General features: G+C 43.4%; 1 protein-coding gene across 4 annotated transcripts in view; it reads left to right on the forward strand.

Moving 5' to 3' along the window:
- The window catches only part of SH3RF3 (SH3 domain containing ring finger 3), a 221,266-nt gene that overhangs the window by 172,364 nt on the left and 22,932 nt on the right, over positions 1-25,970 (forward strand). For all 4 annotated transcript variants that reach the window (XM_085552248.1, XM_085552255.1, XM_032442587.2 and 1 more), the window contains 4 exons: positions 4,029-4,129; positions 7,432-7,602; positions 10,734-10,990; positions 14,458-14,762. In XM_085552248.1, coding sequence (XP_085408374.1) covers positions 4,029-4,129; positions 7,432-7,602; positions 10,734-10,990; positions 14,458-14,762 — 834 coding nt within the window. The remainder of the gene's footprint in view (positions 1-4,028; positions 4,130-7,431; positions 7,603-10,733; positions 10,991-14,457; positions 14,763-25,970) is intronic.

Consider the following 25,970-nt stretch of genomic DNA (forward strand, 5'->3'; position numbering starts at 1 on the left):
CATCTCAGTAGTGTATTATTTACTCAGGAGTATATGCTATAAACGGTAATAGAACCGTATCATTATATATACATTAAAGCGTGATTTGTTTTGATGCTCCTGTAGTTCTCTTGTAAATAACACTTATCAGCTGGAGGAGGAATGAGACCCATCTGAGCTCAGGCATGTCACAGTAGCTTCTGTGAGAGTTGCACTATTCATTCTCATCAGGAAATGTTGACCCTCGGGCTGCACAGTCATCTGGAAACTTCAGTTTTGTCAGCTAGCTGTGGGTCTCTTTGTTTTGGATGTGACCCAAACAGTGCTTGGTGCCATCATTTATTTAAGTGACTAAAAACTGTACTGAGTCAGTTGGAAGTTCTTCTCAACATTTAGAGTTCCAGGGTACAGGGGCATAACTCTGCAGCACGTCATACAACCACAGAATGATCGAGGTTGGAAGAGACCTTCAAGATCACCAAGTGCAGCCACCAAGCCGAGTCCCATCGCTAAGCCATGTCTCTTAGTGCTCTGTCTGCACAACTCTTAAGTGCCTCTAGGGATGGGGTCTCCATCACCTCCCTGGGCAGTCCTTTCCAATGCCTGACCATCATGTCTGTGAAGAAATAACTCCTGACATCCAAACTAAATTTCCCCTAGAGACACAGGAGGTCATTGCCTTACATCTTGTCATTTATCACCTGAGAAGCAACTGACACCCTCCTTGCTACAGCCTCCTTTCAGGCACTTGTAGAGAGTGATAAGGTCTTCCCTGAGCCCCCTCATCTCCATACTAAACAATCCCAGTCCCATCAACAGCTCCTCCTAAGCCTTGCTTTCTAGTCTCTGCGCTGGACACAAAGGAGCAAGGATTGGTGTAGAGGTATCTGGAGGTGGTCCTCAGTGTGTCCGTGTGCAGGCTGCTAGGCCAGTCTGTCCTGGAGCAGAGAAGAGCACTTGCTGTTGAGCTGGGTCATGGTGAGTCCATCTGGAGGATGCCAGATGGAAGGGAAGGAGTCAGAAGTGGTTGTGTAGTGGCCTAAGTACCTGGGGTGAGCACTGGCAGGGTCTAACTCAGAAAGCTGCCCACCATCACTAGGTAGATGTCCTCCTAATGAGGAATGTGATTACACAGCAGGCCTTGTCTGGAAGCTCAGTGGCCAAGCATTTAAAGGCATTAGAGGCTCATAAGGATACAGATGCCACTAAAAGGCATTTTCAGAAATTAGTTCTATTACTTAGATTGCATTAAAATCTGTGGGAATCGGTCAGAGAAATACTTCTTAGTGCCTCTCTGAGCAAACTCTGCGAGGTGCCTGTTTTTATCAGCGCCTCTTAAAAACCTGACTGTGAGAGACATCTCCTCTCAGTAAGGCTTAGTGATAGCAAGCAACAGAGGTACAGGAAGGATGAGTATCCCAGTGCTGCAGTGTTGGGGCCTTGTCTGTGTAATGATGCCTGTACGTTAGGCCATCAGAAAGGATGGATGAGTACACAGACTTCCCAAAGGTTATCCAATAAATAACAAAAAATCAGAGTGTTGTCTCAGATTCCCATTCCCCTAAATGGGGAATGGGAATACCCCTTTCCCGGAAGGGTGTGTTTAGTACCTTGTTCCTTAGATCATGATAATGAAAGTACAACCTGGCTATAGGGCTATAGGAAGGAGGAAAACAGTCCTGCTGCCCTCTGTGTGCTCCAGGAAAGCTGCCAGTGCAGCTGCAGAGACCCACATAAAACTATGGAAAGGGGAAGCTTCCCCTTAAGCTTTTAGTGAAGGTAATCAAAAGTGTAGGGAAATAATAGTTGAGTCTCTCACAATAGTCAGTGTCTACTAATCTTCTCAAATTATTATCTTGCAAAACAATCTTGCAGTGTTGTATATTGTAATATGAGCTAACTAGTTATTAATGAAACAAGAGAATGGGAAGCCTGAAAGAGGAGGCTTAGAAAGCCTTCACCAACTGTGTCAGGGGCTGTAAATGCAAAGCAGTGAACTTTCAGGCACGTAGCAGCAATCAGGCAGCCACTGAGAGAACTCATCACAGAGCATGGGGTGCATGGAGCTGCTGAGAACAGTACTTGTCTGAAAGGCAGCACCAAGACACGAACAGATGAGCTGGATTCAGCACTGTAGAAGGCCATTGGGTCCCGCAGAGTAAAACTTGATGATGAGAAGCTGGGACGTAGGCAGACTGGCAAGAACTCCATCATGTCAAAGCCTGCAGGGGGGAGCAGCTATAGAAAAACTAAACCATAATCAGGAAGCAGGCGCTGATTTAAGAGTTCAGATGCATATGATACCAAGAAGAGGTGTGCAGAGAGAGGGCTGCATGATCTAAGGGGAGGATAGTACATCTCTTGGAGGCAGTTCCTGCAGCTCCCACAAGACACACGCTGGTAGCACAATGTGAAGAAGTTTGCTCCAGATGATTTCTTAGTTGGGTGAAACGTGTACCCTGTCTCTCTGCCCAGTATCCTCCTCACTAACAAGCTCGAAACAAGTGAGGGATCATGCCCCAGCTATGCCCACATTTTTGGGTGGGTTGTTACTACCTCACTGATGTGACAGGCAGAATTAATAGAGCCTTAGCTGCAGAACTGGAAAGAATACTTACTTTTACACATAGGGCTAAGAGCTGCCTGGAATATTCCTTGTTTGAATGTGCAGCCAAAAAGTGGGGAAGTAATGAGAAAAAGGAGATGTACTTGTCACTACAACTTCATGATTGAGTGCGGATGTTGGTAAGAGAGGAGACAGCTTGCTGCCTGTTGCCAAAAGCTGGGGAGTCACAGAGCAGAGTCTTCATATTTCACTGCTTGATTTCTTAATGATATTGTGTTAATATTCAGCAAAGCAATATAAATTAGCAATGAGATATCGAGACATGACACTGTAATAATTATGTGGGCTTCACTGGAATGAGGTGACCTTGAAATCCTTTAATTAAGTAGCAATGTGTGTCTTGGTTTAATTCAGTGTCATTTGTAAGTGCAAAGAAATGTCTCTGTGTTTCTGTTCCTAAAATAGACCAAAATTTACTGTTTGTTAGATAGCATTTGGAAAGAAAAATGCTGCACTGGAGGTCTGTGTACTGCTCAGAATCTTTGCTGTATGGAAGAGGCTCTGTCTGGACCTGCAGTTTGTACATAAATCTTGGATTCGTAGATCCATTTTACTTATGGATGTGCACCCAGCATTTGGCTGGACTTACAAAAATATCTTCTGCTCAGGTAAACTATTGCACATCCCATCAGTCTAGCTCTGCCATATATTTGAAGCAGAGATCTGTTGCTGCAGCCTTTGTCATTATTTTGACATAGATGAATAGAAGCTTTGGTGAGACAACTCAGATGAGTTTGCCCTACATATTTTAGCTCAATGTTAAATTTTGAAAGAGGAATTATTTCACTTAGATTTGCCTTTCAACATCAGTAGCTGGAAAATGTACCTGCCCGGTTCTCTGTACGAGAATGGAGGTTTATTTGCTGTGGTAAAAGTAGAGCATAGTTTCTCCATTCAGAAGTCCTCCTGTTTTGGGTTATGCTGTCACCTGTCTCTGTTGTAAGGAGAATGTTCTCAGGACAAGAACCATGTACAGAGATGTAACTATGTTTTGGAAATGCAATAGTATATTCTTCTCCATAGATCCATAAATTATTAACCAAAGGAGTTAAAACTGAGAAAAAAACACACAAAACAAGCTGCTGAGGGAAAAAAGATACCTTTACAAAAAAAAAGCTACTATTGCAGACGTGTATGTGTTGAGCTGATTTTACAGAGCAGTCAAATAGTTTTGTTTCCTAAAAGTTAAGGTTTGCACATGGATTACATCTGAATTTCTCTGACATGTACATAGAAATGCAGCTAATCAGCTAATATCCCCTCTGTCAGAAATGTGCTTCTAGAATGTGTGAGGCTAGAAGGTATTTTAGTGCAGCATTATGAAAGTAGAAAGTCTGTGAACTGAGAAACGATGTGCCTTCATTTCTGTTCCAGGTAACGGCAAGCTTCACCTTAATCCTTGCATGTTCTTGTCTATTTTCAGGATTCCTCCTCGATTGGAACGGCCACAGTGGCTGGTCCCAGGACAAGTGCAATAATTGGAGATCAGGGAATACCACCGAAGGTCCAGCTCCCCCTCAATATGTAAGCAGCCAGCTCGTCTCACTTCTTACTCTTTGTATCCAATCATGTGCATGTGTACATGTGTTTGAAATCTGCTTGCATGAATCTCAGCTCAGGAGCACTGAGAAGAGAGATACCACAATTTCTTACACAACTCAGCCTCTGATGAAGGTGAAAAATGAATCGTGAGAAGCAAGACTTCCCTTTCTGTGTGAGCCCTTTTAGTCTCTTGGTATATTTATTACAGCTACATGAATCACTGTTAAGGAAATTGAATGCCTCTCAACTAGGGCAAATCTTCCTCCTTCATTCAGCTAAAGCTCTCTGAAAGATGTAGTCCCAGGTAATCAAACATCTGGTACATTCATCATTAACCAGAAAAAGATGACCCATTTGCATTTTTTTCCATCAGCAAAGGCATCAAACAGACATATAAAGTTTAAGGGTATCGTGGGCACGTGAGCTTGCTATATAGCATGTGGAAAAACAGAAAGTTGACTAGGTACAGAACAGAATGATAGCTTTTGTTCAAATAAATATCTTCCAGTCCAACTGGCTTATTTGGTACCTGTATAGTCAAACTTCTCAACCCTTTCCTCTGATCACACATGCTTCATGTAAGCAGTAGAACTATATAGACACATAAACACGCATACCAGTATTTTAGTTTAGATATATATTATTTTTTAATGGGTAAAATAATACCTGAATTCAGAAATTACCTTCTAAAATAATGTAGGAAATCTGCTTTAAGAAGAACTGTGAAATTGGTGCAGAGCAAAGAAAAAATTGTTCTTGGGTACCAATGTAGGGCCTGCACACCTGTGGGGTACTACACGTCACTGGGTACCCCACAGAGAAGTCACATCATCACCCTACAGACGCCCAGTTGAAGTGTGTGTGACACACCATGGAGCAAGTTTATTTCAATGGTGCCACAGTCAGCAGTATTTCTGACATTTAGTTGCTGAATCAGGCCAATTCCTAGTTCTATGGCAATGCCTCTGCCCTTGTGCCTCAGCAGCCCTCCTCTGCTCCCTTCCATTCTTGTCACCTCTCCTGAGAAGCAGCCTCATGATCCATTCAGACATTTTACATTGACAAGCCAATCTCCAGTCAAAGAGTTAACATTATCTGAAGGCTGTACTAGGCTTGGGGAAGCACAGCACTAGACAGGGCTGTGGGAGTTTTGCATTATAACTGGACTCACAGATTGTTCTCCCAGGCCAAGACTGTGAGCCACATGCTCTTTCTTGGACATTTTTAGGGAACCAAGTTGGGGGAGTTTGCAAAGAAGAATAGAAAGAAACTCATAGGAGAGATGGAGACAGATGCAAAAAAAAGCAGCCTACCATCCACATTAGGGCATTTTTCTCTGAACCTTCTTCCAGCATCTCAACCTGTAAATTACATTATTAGATCTAGTCCTTTGGGAAAGGGGCTAAGTGACCGCGACCATCTAAAATGTTCTGTCCTTGACCCTTAATTTACCCCTAGTTCCTGAAAATGAGCCAAATTTAAGCAGTGATTTTAAAAGAAGTTGAAGCCACGCTTTTTGCTCCCTCAAGTGAGTGCAGTTCCCAGGACTTTGAGTTATGTCCTTGCAGAGCTCTGTGCTGAAGGATTAGCACTGAAGCATGTAACCTTATTTCATGTCAGGGTGATATGCTTTAATGTTCTGCAGCTCAGATGTAGCCTCATGTTTTTCTTCAGGTGAACAACAGCAGATCTGCTCAGGACCACCTAATTATATAGACTTAAGCAAAAAATGTGCAGGATGGTTTCTCCCATCTGTTGATTAGTGAAATATAGTTTCTGATTAGGTCTTTGTACCCCGTGCACATGGTAAATATGGCCAGGCACATCAGCCTAAGGATGCCCCAAGGAGCTGTTAACAAATATTTCATATTCTGCTCGTTACTGCTGTTTATTTACTGCCTTCAGAATCAAAATAAGGAAATCTGCTGGTGACATAAGGGAGTAGAATCAGGAAAACTAACAGGATTGATTCAGCAATTGTATTTCCTAGAAAGCAAATGTAAAAAGTCGTGTATCATTTTTATTGGCTGCAAGTCTTAAATCACAGTGGTTATAGTTTTCATTATTTCTCTGGTTTGCAACTGTAAGCTGGGCAGCAAACCTCTTCTCACCCACCCCTGAGCCTAATTGCATTCTGCTGCACTTTGTAGTGTAAATGCACTTCCCATAAGTGTTTCCCCATTTGTCCTAATCTCTCTGTACCTGTCAAGCACAAAGACAAAAGAAAACCCAAAACTCATTGTACAACCTTGATCAAGAATCACCAGAAATCCCATTATGCATTTGTATAAAGGTGACAGTACCAAAAAAGATTGGTGTTTACAAATGAAGTGTTGTTCTGCATGTACATTCTTGCTATCCTATCCAGACTTTCTGTTATTCCCCAAAGTGCGAGCAATCATTCTTAATTTTCAACAAGGATATCTCTAAGCAGAGATAATACCTTCAGGGACTTTAAGTTGTAGTCATTTCACAACATTAGACACGTCCCCGAAGTAGCAGCGGAAGAACAAAAGAGAGATAAAAAGAAAGATTCTAAACAAAGGGAATAAATAAAAGCTGTAATTAAATAAATAAAAGGCTCTACGTACTGGGACTGGCATTAAATATTTGAGTATACTTGCATATAAAACATCCACAACCAAATTCTACCACTGAGCTACGTCGGCCTCTGTCACTTTTTGCTTTGCACACCGATCAAGTATTACCAAACTACATCAAAACAGTTCAGTGTGTTGTTTCTAAAACTAGCCCACATAAGTAGCTCAGAGAAAAGTGCAAGAAAAGCGGCCTTTAACATTTGTGAGGTAGCCTACCCATAAGAAAAGCTGCTTCTGAGAATCCACAGTAGAGATGGCTCACACCCTGAGGCACAGGAATGTATCCTTCATCCAGATGTTAGACCTTGAGAAGCCTTCCTGCCTGGGTTGTGGTTGCACTGATTGCAACTGCTTCTTCTTCTGAGATTGCTACTCAATTCATGAGCTGAGTGATGCTTTGTGGCAGTGTTTTGCTTCAGTTGCACCCCATGTGGGAAGTTTGCCTTGCTAATCTCTAAATTACCCCCTCCCTCTAATCTCATTTGCTATTCCCTTATTGTCTCAGCACACAGCTGATCTGTCTCTGCCATTCCTTGTTCCTTGTGCTGTAATGATGCCCTGTTTCAAACACCGCTTCAGAGCAGTGTATCTGCTCACCTTCTGCTCCACGGGGCTGGAGCTGAGTTGGGACAGGCAGTGGCTGATGTCAGCTGTGTGTTTTCTTTGTGTAACCTCTCCTTGCAGCTACCTGGCCCTGTACGCCTACAAACCCCAGAAGACTGATGAGCTGGAACTCCGCAAGGGCGAGATGTACCGTGTCATCGAGAAGTGCCAGGATGGCTGGTTCAAGGGGACGTCTCTGAGGAGCGGCATGTCTGGTGTCTTCCCAGGGAACTATGTGACACCTGTTTCCAGGTGAGGACTGTCAGCCAAGGTGGAGGTGACTGAGATAGGGTAGGAAGGATTCAGTGTCTGGAGAATGCTGAAAACAAGGCGGCTCTGCTTTTAAATCACATTCCCCATAACTAAAATTTTCTAGTCCATTGCAGTCTTGGGTAATATGATTCGCTGGTGAAGCATCAGTTTTCCACACTTTCAGAAGAGTTGCTTTAGGTGACAGCATTTACAACATTTGCATGGTTTCATAACTACTGGTCATGTGGCAGGACTAAACAAAGCAAGGAATGCCTGTGGCTTGCTTTGTAGTAGCTCCTCACCAAGATTTAGTTTTTCTGAAATCAGAGCTTTTGGATCATTTAGGACAAGACTAATGTTTGAAACATTAGCGTTCAGAAGTGATAGAAGAGTTCAGCAAATTGTTTCATTTTAACTGCCTTTGTTGCATGAGATGAGAAAAGGAAAGAATAGCATGTATGGGGAAGAAAGCCATTTGTCAGAGTTAGGTATTGGAGAAGAAGAAATCAAAGTGTTTCTGATCCATAGCCTGCTTTGAGGTAGTCTGAAATCTAAGGAGAAAGTTCACAGGTGTCCCCAGCTGCTTTACCACTTATGCTCCTTGCAGACAAATGCTGCCATGTGTTTGCTCATCATTCCTTTAGAGCAGCTCTGGCTTTGCAAATTGAACTCATCTCACACGCTGTCATTGCATCCTCCTATAGGCACACGATCCCCCCATCTTTTCTTTTTCTGCAGAGAAAGGTGCTCCACCACTCAGAGGGTGCTGATCTTCAAAAACTGGTCCAGGTTTCTTCCATCTTTGGTTTATATGAAGTCTGTAATATGTGATCTGAGCAAGAACAAAATGAACACCAGATGAGATGATGATGACTAAGCCTCTTGACAGTCCTAATACTTCATTTTAGCTAAAAAAAATAAATAAATCATAACTTCATGGGGTCTTCACTGCTCATCAACCTAAATGTATTTACCTGATTTTATAGAGGCCCTCAGCAGCCTTCACTCCTTGTCTCTTCAGCTCTTAATTAGTAAAGCGATTCGTGCTGAAGTGTTGTTGATCTGAATCAGCAAGACTTTATTAAATGCAGCATGTCACAGCTAGAACAAGACACAAAAGTGCTGAAGGGCAAAAGTCCATTCCACAAAGCCCAAAAGCAGCTTTATGATTATATTTATGATCCTGGGCGCTAATTAAGTTCCTGTGTAAATCACTGTCAGCGAGAACAGCAAGAAAAAACTGCTAGCAACAAAATACCTTATTTGCTGCACTTTAAACTTGCTTTGTTCCCCTTCATTTTGACAGCAAAGCAGAGGGTTAGATTCATACATGGTTTTCTGCCACTCCTTACAAAAAGCAAGAAAAAGAAGTTGACCGTGAATTTAATAACAGTGAACTAGATTTACAAGCTGTCAGAGCACGTGTGAGGAAAGCAAGGTGAGAAAAGGGCAAGCCCCTTCAGGTAGACTGACATACAAAGGGCAGCAGAGAAAATTTGCCATATCCAGCCTCCATCCAGCTCTACTGCAGTCACAAATGAAGTTTATGTGCCTATTGGTGTATATTTGCCCAAGGCAGCCCTCAGTGGACTACCAGGTGTCCTTTTCTGGCAAACCCAATCTAGCACAGATGGACAAGCTAGATCAAGCTGAACCTTGCTTCTACTCTGCCAGCTTAAGGCAAATGACAGACAGTCATGATTTCCAGCTGGTGGGGTTCCTAGACTCTTCCTACCTGAAGTCTGATGAAAAGTGTTTGAAGCAAAATGTAATCCAAGTAAACCCTGTCTAGATTTCATATGACACCAATGCTAGAGTGTTGTTTTTCCTCCTATGTTTTTCTTTTTTGATAGAAGGGGCAGAGGAGACAGCTGTTTTCTGAACCTTCTAACCATATCTTCCACCTGTCCTTTGGCCTCTCTATCAGAATTTCACTCATATTTGGCTTTTCCTCCCTCCAGTCTCTTCTTGGGGTTTGTTCCCCAGTCTGTCTTATCCTCTGGACTGTGCCTGATTGTTCAGCGTACTCCCTCTTCATGCCTCTCCCACACAACTTCTTGGGACCCCAGTAGTTTTTCCAATCTCACCCCCATATGTTGGTCTTTTACCCTGTCTGTTATATCCTCCTCCTTCGCTCACACCTGACAATGTCTTATTTCCATTTCCTCCTTCATTTGTTCTGCATCATATCCCCCTTCGCTGCCCTTTGCTGGCGGAAGCCCTTGGCACATGGAGCAGCCAAGTAGAGGAGAACAGCACAAAACAATACCTCTGTTTTGTAGTGTCTCCTGCTGGGAAATTAGTCAGAAACCTGAGTAAGAAACTCAGCAAGATTTGCTGAGCAGCAAGCAGATTTGTCCATTGATGTCCTCCTTCCCCAGTCAGAAAGTTTCTAGCTCCGTGGTAAGAAGAATGAGATGTGATTTAGACTGAACTCACTGCATGACCTCGTTCTTCCCTGCTGAGGTCTTCATGGTCATTCAGATGAGAGAAGAGTTATACATGCAGCTTAAGGTAGCAGGAAAAGAGGGGCCAATTATTGTCTGAATATCCTTCCCAGTAAGGGCAGCTGCACTCTCTTGCCTTTTCTGTATCCATAGCAAGTCTAAGCTAGGGCTGGTTGCACAGGTAAAGCCAGAGCTCAGGCTTGCCCACCCCTGCCAAGCCTGCTGCTTTTCAGTCCCCTTCAGAAGCCACACACCAATTTGCTGCTTTCTGACTTGTTTCCCACATGTGAGGCTGTATGCAGGCTTGGTCCTAAGGAAGATCTAAGGAAGATCTGTTTTAATTATTGCTTCATCATTGCCTGTAAAATAGCTTCAGGCCCATAAAACAACATTTGGGAGATAATAATTTCTTCTGTACTTAGATTTGCATTTTCAGTAGAAATTATATAGACAGAAGTGTAGCTTAAGAAAAAAATTGGTTGGAAAAGTTATCTTCTGTTTTCACCCTACACTTCTTCGCATGGGATGAGGGGGTAAAAATGTCTTCTGGTATACCTATTGTGTCCTGTAAGGGTACAAATAAAGCTCAGTTTATTACCCGAGGGAGTACCATGTTGAGTAAGTGGGGATGCCCATCAGCTTGGTGCCTGGGTGTCAATGTCTGTGATCTCCATCTCCACACAGGGTGCCAGTGGGAGCCGGGCAGCCCAGACCCAGCACAGCCGCAGGAGCTCAGGCCTCAAAAGGTGCCCCAGGATCCATCCACCCCGTCGGGGCCGTGCACGCCGCCGTCGCTGCCGCCACGGCTGTCAGGCCAGCCGTCCCCATCACAACTCCTCAAACACATCCCCAGCTACAGGCATCCTCTCCACAGCTGAACAACTGCCTGAGGTACTCGGCACAGCAGCCCTCCAGCCAGACCCGCAGCGCCATGCAGATGGGTACGTACGTGTTCCTGTGGGAGCTTCCCCAGCCTCCCCAAGCTGCTTTCACCAGCACAGCTCCGCGTGGAATAGAGTGTGCTTTACTTGCTTGTAATATTTATAGGCTTCTATTGATCTCTGGGAACCGCGTTGTGTTTATCAGATTGTTCTGTTGCTACAGCTGAAATAGATTATGGTGTTTACAAATATTTATTCAATTTATCTGAGCGAAAGCAAGCACCCTGCATACTAAGGAGATTAGCAGTCCCAAGTGAGGTCGGCACGCTGACAGAGAAATACTGCCCATATCACAGAGCAAGGAACGCATGTCTTGAAATTAAGAATCATTTCATTGGGCCATAGGGCTGAAAGGTATTTATTAGGCAGAAGGGGAACCGGTGTTAGAGATAGAGTGAGAGATCTGAAAAATACTGCCACCTTTTTGGAACGAGAATAAGAGCTTCTCACAACAGGGTGGCTCTGTTCTTCCTGGGTTTCCGTTTTGATGTATGGCACAATTTTCTGGAGCACAATTTATTCCCCCTTCCCTGATGTTAAGCAGCTCTGATGTTGAATAAAGTAAAAGTAAATCCTGTGGTGGAACTTAACAGAAGAATTTAAAACATTTTGTTTCTGGTATTTTATAGGGATGTGAGCCACGGTGTTTACAAAGGCAGATCAGCAAAGGCTGTGACTGCAGAAAACTGAGATCTTTCATAAAAATGAAGCAAACCCAAATGAGCAATATAGTGTAGTGCAAGTCAGAGCAATATAGTGTAGTGCAAGTCACGGATTCATACCTTTTGAAGCCAGAAGGAACCACTGTGACCATCTAATCTCACTTCCTGCACAGTCCAGGCCAAAGACAAGAAAATGTAATCAAATGCACATGAATCTGAATCTGGAACAGAGAAAGCTCCTTCTCCTCAGCAAACATCAGCAGGACTTTAGATGCCAGCCATGTCACACTGGGGGAGAACCTATTTATTCTCTTTTTGTGTAGTTTAAAGGGCTGTTGCTTTTCCCTCAAGACAGACTGTCAAAAGGCCTTCCACTCCTGCAGTGCAAGGGCAGAAATGTCCTTTCTTGTGCAGGGCTTGCAGGGTGTTTAGGGAGAAAGTCTCTGGCACCTCAGCTTCTGGGAGCTTTCCAGTGCCTCCTGTGCCCAATGCGGACAGGCAGGTGAGCTCCCCTGAAGTATTTTTCTTCATAATGGATGTCCTGACTGATATACAGTGTACCACTGCCTCTCCAGAAGGTCTCTAAAGTCCTGCAGGACAGGGTAATGCACATTCCCTTTTCGAAAAGCCTTCCAGGAGAAGCAGGCTGGCACGGTATTCAAATCACGTTTTCTGTTGGCTTGCAATATCTATGAGTAACAAATCAATTTTGCACAAGGCCACTAATGTAGGAATACACCCAAAATGAAATATGAGTGGTGTAGAACAAAAATAGCCTTCAGTGAGCTTTGCTAATTAATAGCATGTTGGATGCAGCACAGTCCAGATCCAGAGATCCCAGAGCAAAGCCATACATTGTAACAGTAAGAAGATGAAATTGCAGGGGAAAAAAAAAAAGTGGGAACTTTTGCTCACTGTTGATTTTTCTCAGGTTTTGTATTTTTCTGGTTTTCTTGCTTTCTCATTCCTTTGAGTTTATAAACACTGAGGACAATATGAAAGAATTAATGTACCTAATATAATTATCAAATTAGTCTTCCACATCCAGATACGTGCTGTGAAATTCCATTTTCCTTCAGGTTTATGAAAGCCATTCCTTTCTGCAACCAGTAGTTCAAAACCTTGAACCTGCAAGCTTAACCATCCCAGAAAATTAGATTTCTAGCAGCTGAGATTGCTCATTACACAAGCTTCAAACAGGAAACTCAGGAGATAATCAGTTCAAGATAACCAGTGGTACCAGTGGTTTCTCTCCAGAAATGGATTGCACTTTCCAATACATGTTCTTGGTAAACCAAGGAGAAAGGAATTGGTTACTGATAATAACAGCCTTGAAGGAGTCTCTAAAAACAACTTTTAGGCCCTTTCTCATGCTGCATCTAAAATCACTGCAAGTTTAAGACCAGTTAATGATAGTTTTGTTGGTTTTCTATGAACAACATTAACAAAAAGAAATGTTGTAGGGTCATAGAGTTCCTGCGAGGGAGAAACATGGAAACTTTAGAGGTGCTAATCTGATGATCTCTTGCCCATCAGGTCCAGCATTATATGGCATACAGCTGAAGGATTAAATTTCCTCCCAACCTCATAAGCACACAGCTGGTATAGTCAGTGTGAGACAAATGACACTCCCTGTCATTTTAATCCCTGGTAATGGGTGCTGTTGCTAACTATAGAAACAACAAAATAGTGGTTTGAGTTGTTCTGCAATTGTTGCTTAGTTATAGATTCAGTGAAGTCCAGTAGCTGCTTTTGGTCCCGCATTAAAATGTATCCTTTAGGTGAATTTGTAAGGAATCCACAGAACAATTGTCACAGTTAAAGAAATCTGTATTGTTGAAATAAAGCTTTTTGTTGGGAATGAGCGTAATTCTACTGGACTTTATCTGGAAAGCTGCAACAGGAGCAAGAGGGAAAGCAAAGTGAGTGCCCAGTGACTAGACTGTCTGCTTTCACATTCTAGGTAGATGCCCTGGCCAGCAGAAGAGGCCACTGTTGAGAGGGTCAATAGGTTGTGCTCAGAAAAGTATTCAGATGTTCAGATATTGCACTGGTGCAGAACTAAATCAGACTATGGAACCTTGAAATAATTTGTGAAATGGATATTTGCCAGTAAGTTCTGCTATGGAATCATTTAGATGGGGGAATGTCTGAGTGTGTACTCAGCTTATGCTCTGTACCTAACTGAAGTGTTTGTAGATTACACCTAAGCGATCAACCAATATGGAAGTCAGAGAAAACAATGTGGTTAAGGACCTGGAGCTTCGTCATGTTTCTGAAACACGGGACATACAACAGGCTCACAGATCCCTGGAGAAGTGGCCTCAGCAGTGAGCTGTGGTCACCATTAAACAGCTGAGCACCAGTTCAGGTTGCTAGCAGTTACAGCCAGTGTGTGCTCATAAGGGCAAGCTAGACTAAAAGGCACTGCACAGTCTCTAAGGGACCTTGCTGGCAGAGATGAGGCTGATCTCAGAAAGTCTCTAGTGAATTCCTGCTTAATTTATCTTGCATAGCTCAGTGTTGTGCCACTGATCTTTTTGTTAAGGCTGAAACAAGAGACCTCCATTTGTAATTGCCTTCTGCAAGGTCATCATGGATCATGCAGGCTAACCCTTTAGGCCCCATGCATTATTGTCCCCTAGCATTTCAGGGATTTCTAGGATTTTGCCAAAAACACTTTCAGGCTCAGGTATCCTCAGTGCAGACTAAGTGCTGTAGGTCTTCATCAGCCCCCAGCATCCTTTTAGCACTGAGTCTGGCAGCACAGTGGGGACCTAACCATGCTCTGACCTCCCTTCACAGCTCACCCTCCTGTGCCAGCGCCAGAACGTCCCACCGCCACAGTTTCACCACTGCGGACGCCCAGCTCACCCTCCCGCCTGCCGGCCACCACCATCCGGCCTCACTCTGCCATCTCCCCGCAGCACAGCCACCAGCCACCCACGCCGGGGGCCAGGCCCCTCATCCCCCTCACCTCTGCGGCCGCTGCCATCACACCGCCCAACGTCAGCGCAGCCCACCTCAACGGCGAGGCAGGCGGCGGACCCCTGGGTGGCCCTGCTAGTCCCAGCACTGCTGGCAAGGCCGAGGAGAGGAAAAATGAGAAGGTAAAGGCTGCTGTTGTGGGAAGAAGTGGGTTTTAATCACCTGCAGTGCCTTGGGTTGCTTCTGTGCTCTGTCCTTTCCCCACCCCTCCCTGGTATTGCTCTTATGTTGCCCTCTAGGATAAGTGAGCAGAGCTGCTCTCCTGCTGAATTTGTCTATTTGCTCTGATAACCAGCATCCAGTTCTCACAGGTTTGTGGAAAGATATTGTAACAGGGACCCAGGGCCTGCAAATATACCTTCTTGTATATCCCACATGTTTGCATGTTGCTTCAGAGCTTTGTGTAGTAGCATATTTAATACTTCCTAAAGCTAGCATGCGATTGTGTAGGCCCATGTGGGACACACCAAAATTTCCTATGCTTATTTGTGTTGAGTTTCTACATAAGATTCTGGTTAGCTGTTCCCAGATAGTTACACCTTTATGCCCTGGCACAGGCTGCCTAGGGAGGGTGTGGAGTCACTGTCCCTTGAGGTGTTCCAGAACCGTGTGGATGTGGCACTGGGGGACATGGTCATTGGGTATGGTGGGGATGGCCTGGCAGTTGACCTAGATGATCTCAGAGGTCTTTTCCATCCTTAATGATTCTATGATTCTATACTGAATTTGAATGCAGGGAAGGAGAGTGAAGATTTTTGAGCTTCACAAAGAGGAGAAGTAAATAATATACTGCCTCAATACAGTGAGCATTGCCAAAGATCAGTACAGTACCTGGGAAGTACTGGAGAGAAGTGATATTAAATCTCTGACTGTATAGAATGGTACAAAACTGTGCTCAACTGTGTTGAGTAATATGTTCCTGAATCTCCTCCATGTCATATTTCACTTTCATTTAAGGAAGGTCTGAACTAATGGTGCTTCCTTTCCCTTTATAAATAATGACTGATGTTTGGCCAGTTAAATTGTGCTCCTACTCTCTGCATAATCCAAATCAAACCCAAATATCTCTTTGAAGCTGTTGAGAGCTTGGATAGCGCCAGACTAAAAGCCATGTTACTACTCAGAAAGGAATCTGTGAATCAAGAACTGGAGACGTATCTGGAACCACACTCAGTATTTCCAAAGTGGAGTCTGGCAAGGCAAGTTTGGGGGTATACAGGGAGCAGCCATAACACTCGGAAGGAATATCTGTGGAGAGAGGTAATATATGTTATTGCTACACCTGTTAGGAGGAAAAAACAGACAAGGTTGAGAGGCAAAATATAGAATCAGAGACATAACTAGCAAACTGCCAGATAAGCCAAGACTGGAAGCAATTTGTCTGAGTTTAGTTTCATTATAATAATCAGTCAAGTACTTCAAGATGAAAGGAACGGAGGGGATGTTGGAAAGAGGAGTCGTAATAAGGTCTTCAGCTCTACCGAACACAGGGTGGAAGAAATGCACAGGTAATTATCTCCTGAGAAAATGAGATTAGCAAGCAGTGTCTGAGGTAAATTGCAACGTGCCAGAAAATCAGCGTTGCTGTTGGATTTGGTGTTTTTTAGTATCCAGTCATTTTTTGGATTTTAACCCTGACTTTTGGCCTTGCAGTTTCTTTTGTAGGATTCAATGGAGAGTGAGAGCTGAGCAATCAGAGGCAGAGTGGCTGTACTGAGAAACCTGCTCCTGTTGTTAACTGAGTTTTTCATTTGCACGCAGATTGTCAGTGTGAGTTCACTGTAGTACAGTGTTCATGTAGTATGTAGGAAGAAGTGCATATTCTGGGATGGCCATTCTGAGGATCCACTGGATGTCATGGTTCTGTTGTAAGAAGTGGTTTTTTCCACTTCAGCTTATTTTTTTGAAAGTCTTCCTCAGAATTTTCAAACTTGCAGGTAAAAGTTGGCACCTGCGTTCAGATTTACAATAGTGTCTGACTGTCACACTTGGGCTGACTTAAATGGGAGATGAACAAGAGTCAAAACATGGCCTTCATGCCAATCTGCACTTGTCAGTGTGCACTTATCCCAGGAGGATGCTGGAACCAGCCTACAGCCCTGTGAGAGAGCAGTTTCAAAGCTGCTGGTGGTAGCTGAGGTAAGACCAAGCAATAGATAGTGCTGTGCAACTATAGACTGCTCAACCATGCTGTTAAATCAAAGCCATTTCAGGGCTGTATGGACTCAGTACAAAGCAACAGGAAAGGCAGCTCACGCAGAGGTAGAGCAGACTCTGCAGGAAAAACCAACAGGGACTGAATACAGACATCACATGGCAGAAGTCAAGGAGGTAACATGCCCAGGGCAGCACAGGAGAGAGAAGGGCAATAGCAGAGGTGTGGAGATGCAGCCAAGCAGCAGAGAAGGGCTGCCAGTACAATCCCCAGTTACAAGGGCATGAGAGAGGTAGAAGAGAATGAAAATGGGGAACGGGCTGTTTGCTTGAGGGCTTTGGGTGGTGTCAGAAGCCCACTGAGCTCCAGCTTTGTCATTTGCTCATAATGTCTGCTTGTGTAACCACCTGATACTCAGAGAAATACCATTCCAATTCCTGAATTTTCTGAACATCCAAAAGCGAGGGATGGAGACCAGCTGTGGAATGGAAGCAAAGCCCTATATTTGGGGGGCTTTTTAAAGTCGAGAGCCCTGCTTTTTCAATCATGACAAGCACTGTACAAGTTCAGCTTACGGCTGAGAGGTTGTAATTACGGCATGACTACTGCTCTGACCTCAGCCAATTTTTGCTATAATAGTTTCTGCTGTACATAATCTGGGCCGATACTTAATACCTCTGACAAAACCACTTGTTTGAATGAATTAATGCATTTCTCATTAAATGTGTTCCTCATTGCGTTAATCAAATCAAGCAAATCATGCTGGGTGGTTAGACCACTGTAATTAAACTTTCTTTAAAATCCACTCATTTGGCTTTTGATGAGGATTTTGATTAAGCTCTTCCAAAATGTCTGGCCTGGTATCTGCTTAAGAGGAAAATAAGAACTTGCTCTAGTGAGCAAGTCATTAATTCATCACTGTGCTACACCAACTCCTTACTGTTTTACCTAGCCAGTGTATAAAGAAACATTTGAAAGTTGGCAGTGTAAAATGAAATGGTTTTTATAACTATGCTGAGATAAAAAATCTATTTGCGGTTTTAAAGTTAGTAACTTTGTTGCTGGAACACAAAGAGGGGCTGGATAAGCAAATCTCAACGAGAGTTTTGCATGTGAGGACCGAACCAATTAACACATGTTCTCTCACTGGTGCCACTCACACTCTCAAATATTGGTTCTGCTCAAAATAGCTGCAATCATCAAATGGTACAGTCAGTTTGGCCTGATCCTGATGTAAGGAATACATTATAAAGCAGGGCAAGACAAGGCTTCCACATTTCTAAGCTTTCTTCCCCATCAAAAATAGGCTGACTTCATCCAGACTACTCATCAAGAACAGTCTTGATACATGGCATGGCCTTCGCTCTGCCCCTATACTGTCCTGGGAGAGAGCCAAACCTACAGAGATGAGTGGTTGTGGACTAGGGTTTGATCCTAAAGCTTGGTCTTATTTTACATGCCAGTATGGACATGAATAGAGAGAGTTCCCTCTGCTTCTCCTCCTTTCTATCAAGACTTCCCTCTGCCTTCCCTGGTTTGCTGCCTAGAGACCACACTTAGTAACCCACCCTGACTTTATGTAGCACTACAGACTGTAGGCCCTTCAGAATGTTGTTTTCGTAAACTCTGAGATGCTCTTCAGCTTTACTTCACATTAAAGCTGTGTGGCTAAGCTATCAGTCGGTAAAACTAAAAGTGCCTGAAGGAAGGGATTCTACATGGTAGTGCACCTTCAGTTTTCATTTACTGTTAGTGTCTGTGTTGTGACTTCTTCTCATTTTAACGTGTCCCTGAGTGAGGAGTTTGTTATCACTTCTCATCAACGAGAGAAATTGAATTCCTTATCCGGAAAATGGAAGATCAGTCTCAGAAGTAGAGTGCTGAACACTTGCAAGGACTGTGCGGATAGAAAATGACATGACAAAAATAGTGGTCACCCTGGGACGAATAAAGGCAGCTGGGAACAGAGTTGATGGAAGTAGATTTTCCAAATACAAAGTCAATATGACTGACCCTGAAGTTTTGGAAGAGAAATTCCATCTTCCTAGTAGATATGAAATCATTTAATGTTTTTCACTTTGTAGCCACTTCACCTAAGAGAGCCTCTAGATTTGTACTAATATGAAGTGGAATAACAGCCAAGTGACTAAATGAAAGCAGAGCAGGACATGAAAATGAACAAATTGCACAGGAGCAAAAGAGTCTGGTTTGAATTCTTACAGTAAGTACATCAAAATGTAGAAAGCATCAGGAAGAAGCAACACTGAAATAACGATGTAAAATGGGCCTGACAAAGGATAAGTTCTGTGAAGCTGGTTAGCTTGGGTAGCCTGTAAGACATCTGAGTTGGTCCTGGCCACCACCACCACCATTTCACTGATCATTTTCAGAATCACATTTGACTTTTCAGTTGCATGTGATTTCCAGTTCATTCTTCAGGAGGAATTCTTTAATCTGGAATATTTTAGCCCAATTCTCTGAAGACCTGTGTGCAGAATACATACTGTTAATCCATTTCCTTTCAACAAAGGAGAGGGGGCTGAATTTATCACGGATGCACTGCTGCTTCCCATGCTCCAGAAGGCAGATCTTGGCTCTGTGACCGGCAAGTGATTCACCAGAAACTTGGCCAGAGAGTGGAAACCTCTTTTTCTGGTCATGTGAATTCAGGCCACAGAGTTCTGCTCTAGGGCAAGAGAGCTCATGCTTAATATCTCTCCAGCACCTTCTCCTTCATCATTAGTGTTCAATTTGAAAGGACAAAAGCCTGGCAACTCACTGATAAATATTTTAAGGCTGGCAGATAACCCAGCCAAAAGCACGAGTCCCAGCTGTCAAAACATAGAAAACTTCTGCTTTACAATAAAACAGATTTCTGTTATTTCTGACTGGCTAGGATTCTTTAGCTTAGATCAAGGGCAATAAGCCATTGATCAAAATTTCTTTTTCTTCTTCACATTTTTGATGTTAGGAAATGCTTTCAAACTCCCCACAGATATTTCAAGTGTTGGCTTTACTGCCAAGCAGGCTCTGAGAGCTCTTCCTCTTCTCTCCCCTCTCTCCACCCTGCTTATCAGCCTTGTAGCACTGTCACAGGATTTCTGAAGTAGCTGCAGTGGATTTCTCTTACACAGTTTCGAGTGGCTCTGTGCTGTACTCTGCAGCCATAAGGGGAAGCAGACCCAGGGGAGGCGAGGATGGAGAGTGCTTTAGTGTCAAGAGGAAATTCACTTTATCTCCTAAATGGAAGCGAAGCTGCTTGCATGCTAAGATGCAGTGTTGTGCTGGCACTTGGAGAAGCCTAATTTTACAACACACAGGACCTACAGGTTTCTACTGAATCCTTAGCACTCTTAGAAAAGAGTAGGGCTGACGAACGAAAGAGCATGTATGGGAGCACTGGAGACAGAAGGCTGCAGGCGTATGCATGTGTCTTCCCCACTCTCCATTTGTCCCATTACTTTCCTCTTCTCTGCCTCAGGCTACGGCACCCTTGGTACAGCACCCTGCAGGTGGGCTCCTGATGATCCCTAATGTCAATTCCCACACACAGGTTAAAAACACAGAGTGAAAATAACTGTTCCTGGCACCACCCCATCGCTCCCAACAAGCATCAAACAGCTCCAGTAGAAAGCCATGCTAAAAAGTCAGATGCCTTGAAGACAGTGCAAGTCTGCAAGCAACTTGCAATGCATCAGAGCTGGTGGCATCTCAGAGACTCTGGTCCCATTTTCTTTCCCTTGTGTTTTTTCAAATATGAATTTACAAGCCAGCAAGTCTTAAACTGACAAGAGATCGTTCACTGAGATACAAATATCTCAAGCACTAATACAGTTGTGTTATGGGTACAAAGTTCGAACTTTGCTGTGAAAACTGACCGTAATCAGCTTTTTAGTGTCTGTGTTTATCTTTTCATAGAATCATAGAATTACTCAGGTTGGGAAAGATCTCAAAGGTCATCAAGTCTAACCGCAGTCTAACCATAGTGCCCTACCTAACAACCCTCTGCTAAATCATATCCCTGAGCATCGCATCCAAACGGCTCTTAAACACATCCAGGGGTGGCGACTCAACCACCTCCCTGTGGAGACTATTCCAGTGTTTAACTACCCTTTCTGTAAAGAAGTGTTTCCTAACATCCAACCTAAACTTACCTTGGCACAACTTGAGGCCATTTCCCCTTGTCCTGTCACTTGTCACCAGTGAGAAGAGACTTGTCCCACTCTCACTATAAGCACCTTTCAGGTACTGAAAGAGAGCAATAAGGTCTCCCCTCAGCCTCCTTTTCCCCAGACTAAACAGCTCCAGTTCCCTCAGCCTCTCCTCATAGGGTTGATTTTCTAAGCCCTTCACAAGCCTCATTGCCCTTCTCTGGACCTGCTCCAGCACCTCCATGTCCTTTCTCTACTGAGGTGCCCAAAACTGAACACAGTACTTGAGGTGAGGCCTCACCAATGCCGAGTACAGGGGCAGGATGACTTCCCTAGTCCTGCTCACCTCACCATTCCTGATACAAGCCTGGATGCCATTGTCCTTCTTGGCCACCTGGGCTCACTGCTGGCTCATATTCAGCCGACTGTCCATCAGCACACCAAGGTCCCTTTCCATCAGGCAGCTTTCCAGCCACTCCTCCCCAAGCCTGTAGGGTTGCCTGGGGTTGTTGTGACCAAAATGCAGGACTTGACACTCAGCCCTATTGAAACCCATGCTGTTAACCTTGGCCCATCGATCCAGTCTATGTTTTTGGTCACAGAGGTACTGGTATTTTTCTTTATTTTTCTTTGCTCTATTACTGCTCTTAGTAGATGGGTTAAAACATCTAAGATCAACGCAGAAATACTTCAACCAACTCTGTCAGAATAATCATATAAATAAATGAAATTGCAGTTTCTGTCCAACATCAGCACTGTAGAAACAGCACTTTGTAGCAGAGAGCAGATAACCTGCAGCATGTTTCTGGTTTTATCATGTAACTTGAGGCCATAACCAAGTTGTAGCAGAGGGGTATTTTTCGTATTTCCTACATTTTTGTTTATTTTGCATTGTGCAGCAGCAGCAGAAAGATTCACCAGTCCTCAACTTTTATTTTGCCAAGTAGTAAAGCCATTTTAAATTCAGTCTGTTGGGGTTTTCTTGTTGATGCTAGTTGTGTGGTTTTTTTTCTTCTGGTCTGAATGTCTCATGCATCAAGTAATTCCCTTCAGACCAAGTCAGGATGTAGAGCCAGTGCTTGTCCCTGATGGTCTACAGAAAAATACTGTTATTATGCCCTCTAGAGAAAAGACTGTCCTCAGGAATTGAGAAAACGCACCATGCAGAAGCTGTTTTTCAGACACTTGATCTGCAGGCTGCCTGTAATCAGTGAATACTGGGTGTCAAGTGGTCAGTCATTTGAAAACAAATAACAATTATAAAGACAGAACTCGTCTTTTTACATTTTACATATATTTCCTTTGGTTCACACTCACCAATATATGTCTTTAAGTTAAGACTACAGAAGCTGAAATATTAATTCGCCTCAAACTGTACTCAGCACGCTAGCAGCAGACCAGCATTGGGCTTCATCACCAGATGCCCTAGGGAGAGAAGTAATTTAATATGGGTCCACGGCCAACTTATTTTACAGTAAAGTAAATTTTCTGCACTGTGTTTTTTAATCCCTGTTCACAATCAGTTCAGAACTGGCATATTTAAAAATGGAACTTGCTGGCTTTTTTGATGACTTCAGAGATCTCTATTCCCTCCTGTACCACATTATGCTATTCTTCATATTATAAATTTCAAGACAGCAGAGGGTGAGGTCAGGCAGGCAGAGCCTATCAACAGGACGGTGCTTGCTGTGGGGAGGGAAACTCATAACCCAGGCTTTGATCAGGACATAAAAGACAAAACTGATTTTCCAACTTCTTAATTTTTTCTGGACAGGCTTTATGTCTATACCAGATACTTCTGCTTGGCAGGCTTAGATGCAGTTTCCCTTTCTCACAGCCGAACTGAGCTCAGTTCCTACCCTTTGTTCACACATACTGTTCTCCAGGTCTCTGATAGTACTTTCTGCTCTCCCCTGGACTGTCTGCAGCTTGTTGGGGTATGATAGAGTAGTGCTACAGAGTGGAGTTCAGCTGAGACTTTGTTAGTAGTGACCAGAATCAAGTAAGAACTTTCGATATCTTACATATAAAGTGCTTGTTAATGTGTGTACAGGTGCCATTTGCCTTTTTCATAGCAGCATCTTGACTTACATCTTGCTTGTGATTCCCTGAAACTCCCTTTCTGCAGAGCTGCTGGCTTACCGGTCAGTCCTCATTTTGCATCTCTGCATTTGATTTACCCCTACAGGCAGCTCCACATCATGTTTGTCTTTCCAGATTTCACCACGTTGTTTTAAAGCCATTTCTCCATTTTAGGAAAATTGTACTGAATTCTTCTCATTTGTCCTCTCAACTGCTTGCAGACTAACTCAGTGCCTGCTGCAGGTTTTAGAAGTGCGGCTCTGGCTCATTTACCACGTAATTAATGACAAGATTGAACAGCACTGGGCCTAAGACAAGCTCTGCTGGCACCTGTTTGAAATGTTCTCCCATTTGACAGCAATTCATCACCTGGAACACACTGCAAAGCAACTGGCAGCAGCTGGTTGTCTGTCTGCAGTTTAACTTCTTCTACATATGCTGCTGAGTTGAAACAGAGAGAGCACGAGCCTGGAAGGGATCCCTCAAACACACACATTGCTGTCCTAGCAGGTGGAAGCTGAAAGGACAGACCCATAGGAGATACTCATCATATTGTCTGCTCAACCGCAGGAAGACTGTCAGATACATCAATAGTAATCATAAGTATAGGGGCTTGACTAGAACTCATGATTGCTTTAACTAATGAGCTACTAATTCTCTTATCTTTACAGGCAGAGACGTTGCAATCAGCTATGGTCAAACTGAGGACAGGATGATTCAAAATCAATATTTACCCATATTGTTTTGCTAAAATGAAAATAAGAAAGCCTGTCAATCTTTAGGCAACATGATTTGATCAACCACTATGGTCAAGGGAAATCTTCTGGCACTTATATTTGACTTGTGCAAAGGGTTTCTCAACTTCATCTGTGAGACAGACTATTATGACAAAGCTGTCATTTCTGCTCCAGCTCAGCTGTGATTTTATCTTTCTATACTTTCTATCATTTTCAGATATGAGGTCTATGTCACCAGTGCCTTCACAGAGGTTTTTTAAGCTTCTGTTTTAAAATTGCCCAATTTTTGATGGTAGTTGGCATGATCCACCTTCAATTTCAGGTCACTTTGTCCTCTATCAGACAAGTAGTTGATAGAGCAAGAGGAGTGTGCTGCGTATCTGTTATTGTTGCCAGTTATTTGTGCACTGGTCACATGTAAGAACATGGAGCGGACGTCATTGCCTCATTGCCCAACAGTTTAACTCGATTGTATTTAATTACATGGTCATACCTGTAGGTCATGTGTCATAGATGAAAAACTGGGTAAAACAGACAAAGGAAAAGAAGACAGGATGGATGGTAGAATGAAACTGAGTGAACCAAGCACAAAAAGAGAAAAAGGCCACCGTGCTATGGACCCTCCTTCCCTACTTGCATCCTGGTCATTCTGTTTGCTTTACAGCAGTCTGGGGCTTTTCCTAGCAAGCTTTTTACTACCACAGAGCTTCAATACTAATTGCACTCCAAGTGTTGTGACATTTGGAAAGCTATGGTGCCTTGGTTAATTCATCAGAGAAATCATCGTTTACATGCCCGGGCATCCTTCTGACATTGACAGCCACTTTTCAATCCTTTAAAATGATTCTGGGTACCTTTCTTCATTTTTTAAAGGGCATTCACCTAAAGGATGTTCATGAGGATGTTTGATCAGGCAAGACTTGATTTTTTTCTATACAAAATGTACTAAGAATAGTGCTTTTTGGATGCTCCAGTTTGATGCTGTGGAAGCTGCCAAAACTGGAGGGCAAGCTTTCAAGAGAGAGAAATATTCATGTTCACGGCTTTGATTGTGTCCAAAACCCCTTCTGCAATGTCAGATCACCTGGGAGCCATCAGGGCCCTCTCCTTCCTGCCCCTTGCCCAAGCATTGCAAAGCTTAGCTCTAATTTTTAGAAGTATGTTGCCCAAGTAATAGGAACTTTTGCATTTGCAGCCTCTGGGCCAGAGTCCTTGTGGCTGTGATAAGTTCTGTCGGTCTCAGCTGTCTCCTCAGTCTCGAGATAAATGCATCTTTTATGAACCGGTGAATTGTTTGTAGGAATTATTTCACTGTAATGTACTTCAGTGTCTGGTACACACAAATCCTGCCAATTTTTCATTGTCCACAGGCAACCTCTTTTCCCTTCTGTGGGGAATTGATTTTGAGAGAAAGATATACCTGCTGTGATGCCTGAATTTTCCACAAGCAATCTTCCCTCTGAGTGCCAACCACCCCAAAACTATTAGTGCTGAAATTACAGCCTGAGGTGGCGTGGCTGCTACAACAATGTCAACCAAGAGGGAATAGACTCATCAGCGACAAGGGACAAGATGACCTCCACTAATCCAAACCTTTTACCCACATGTTTCTGCTTTCCATAAAAATACAAATCTCTCTTGGCTCTTATTTAGTAAGATTACGGAGCAAAACTGTGTGATCTTAACTGCATGTTTCTGAAATGAAATCCATCCTTTGTGAACCAGGAGAGCCAAAGCCATGTATGTGTAAGACTGGAATATGTCAAAGCACATCCTGAATTCTATCATTGGTTCTCCTTCACTCAAGTGTTTGGTGGGTGAGCTTCCTCTGGCTTTCTGCAAAATGTGAGTGTTGCCCCTGGCACTCCCCAAGACCAGTAAATCTTCTTCATTTCTTTACAAGAGACAAGGAGCAGCAAACTAACCTGCCAGTTACCTCTAGCGTCAATAAATGACCATGGCTTTTCAGAAGGCTGCTCATACTCTGTCCATCTGTTCAGTTGTCTAGAAACTACAGTTAGTTTTCCAGAGTGTCCTAAATCATTCCTTCATACCTGGTTTATACATTAAAATAAAATTTAAAAGATTTGTAATTTGCTGGGCTTCAGTTTAGGGTAGATCTTCAAGCCTTGGGCTGGCATCATGTAGGAGACCTCCATGCTGGCTCCAGGTATGCCCTTGGTATGTACAGTGGCAGTGTGACCC

The sequence above is a fragment of the Coturnix japonica genome, chromosome 1, assembly GCF_054131305.1.
Source record: "Coturnix japonica strain WE chromosome 1, WE-NBRP24, whole genome shotgun sequence".
NCBI classification, from domain to species: Eukaryota; Metazoa; Chordata; class Aves; order Galliformes; family Phasianidae; genus Coturnix; species Coturnix japonica.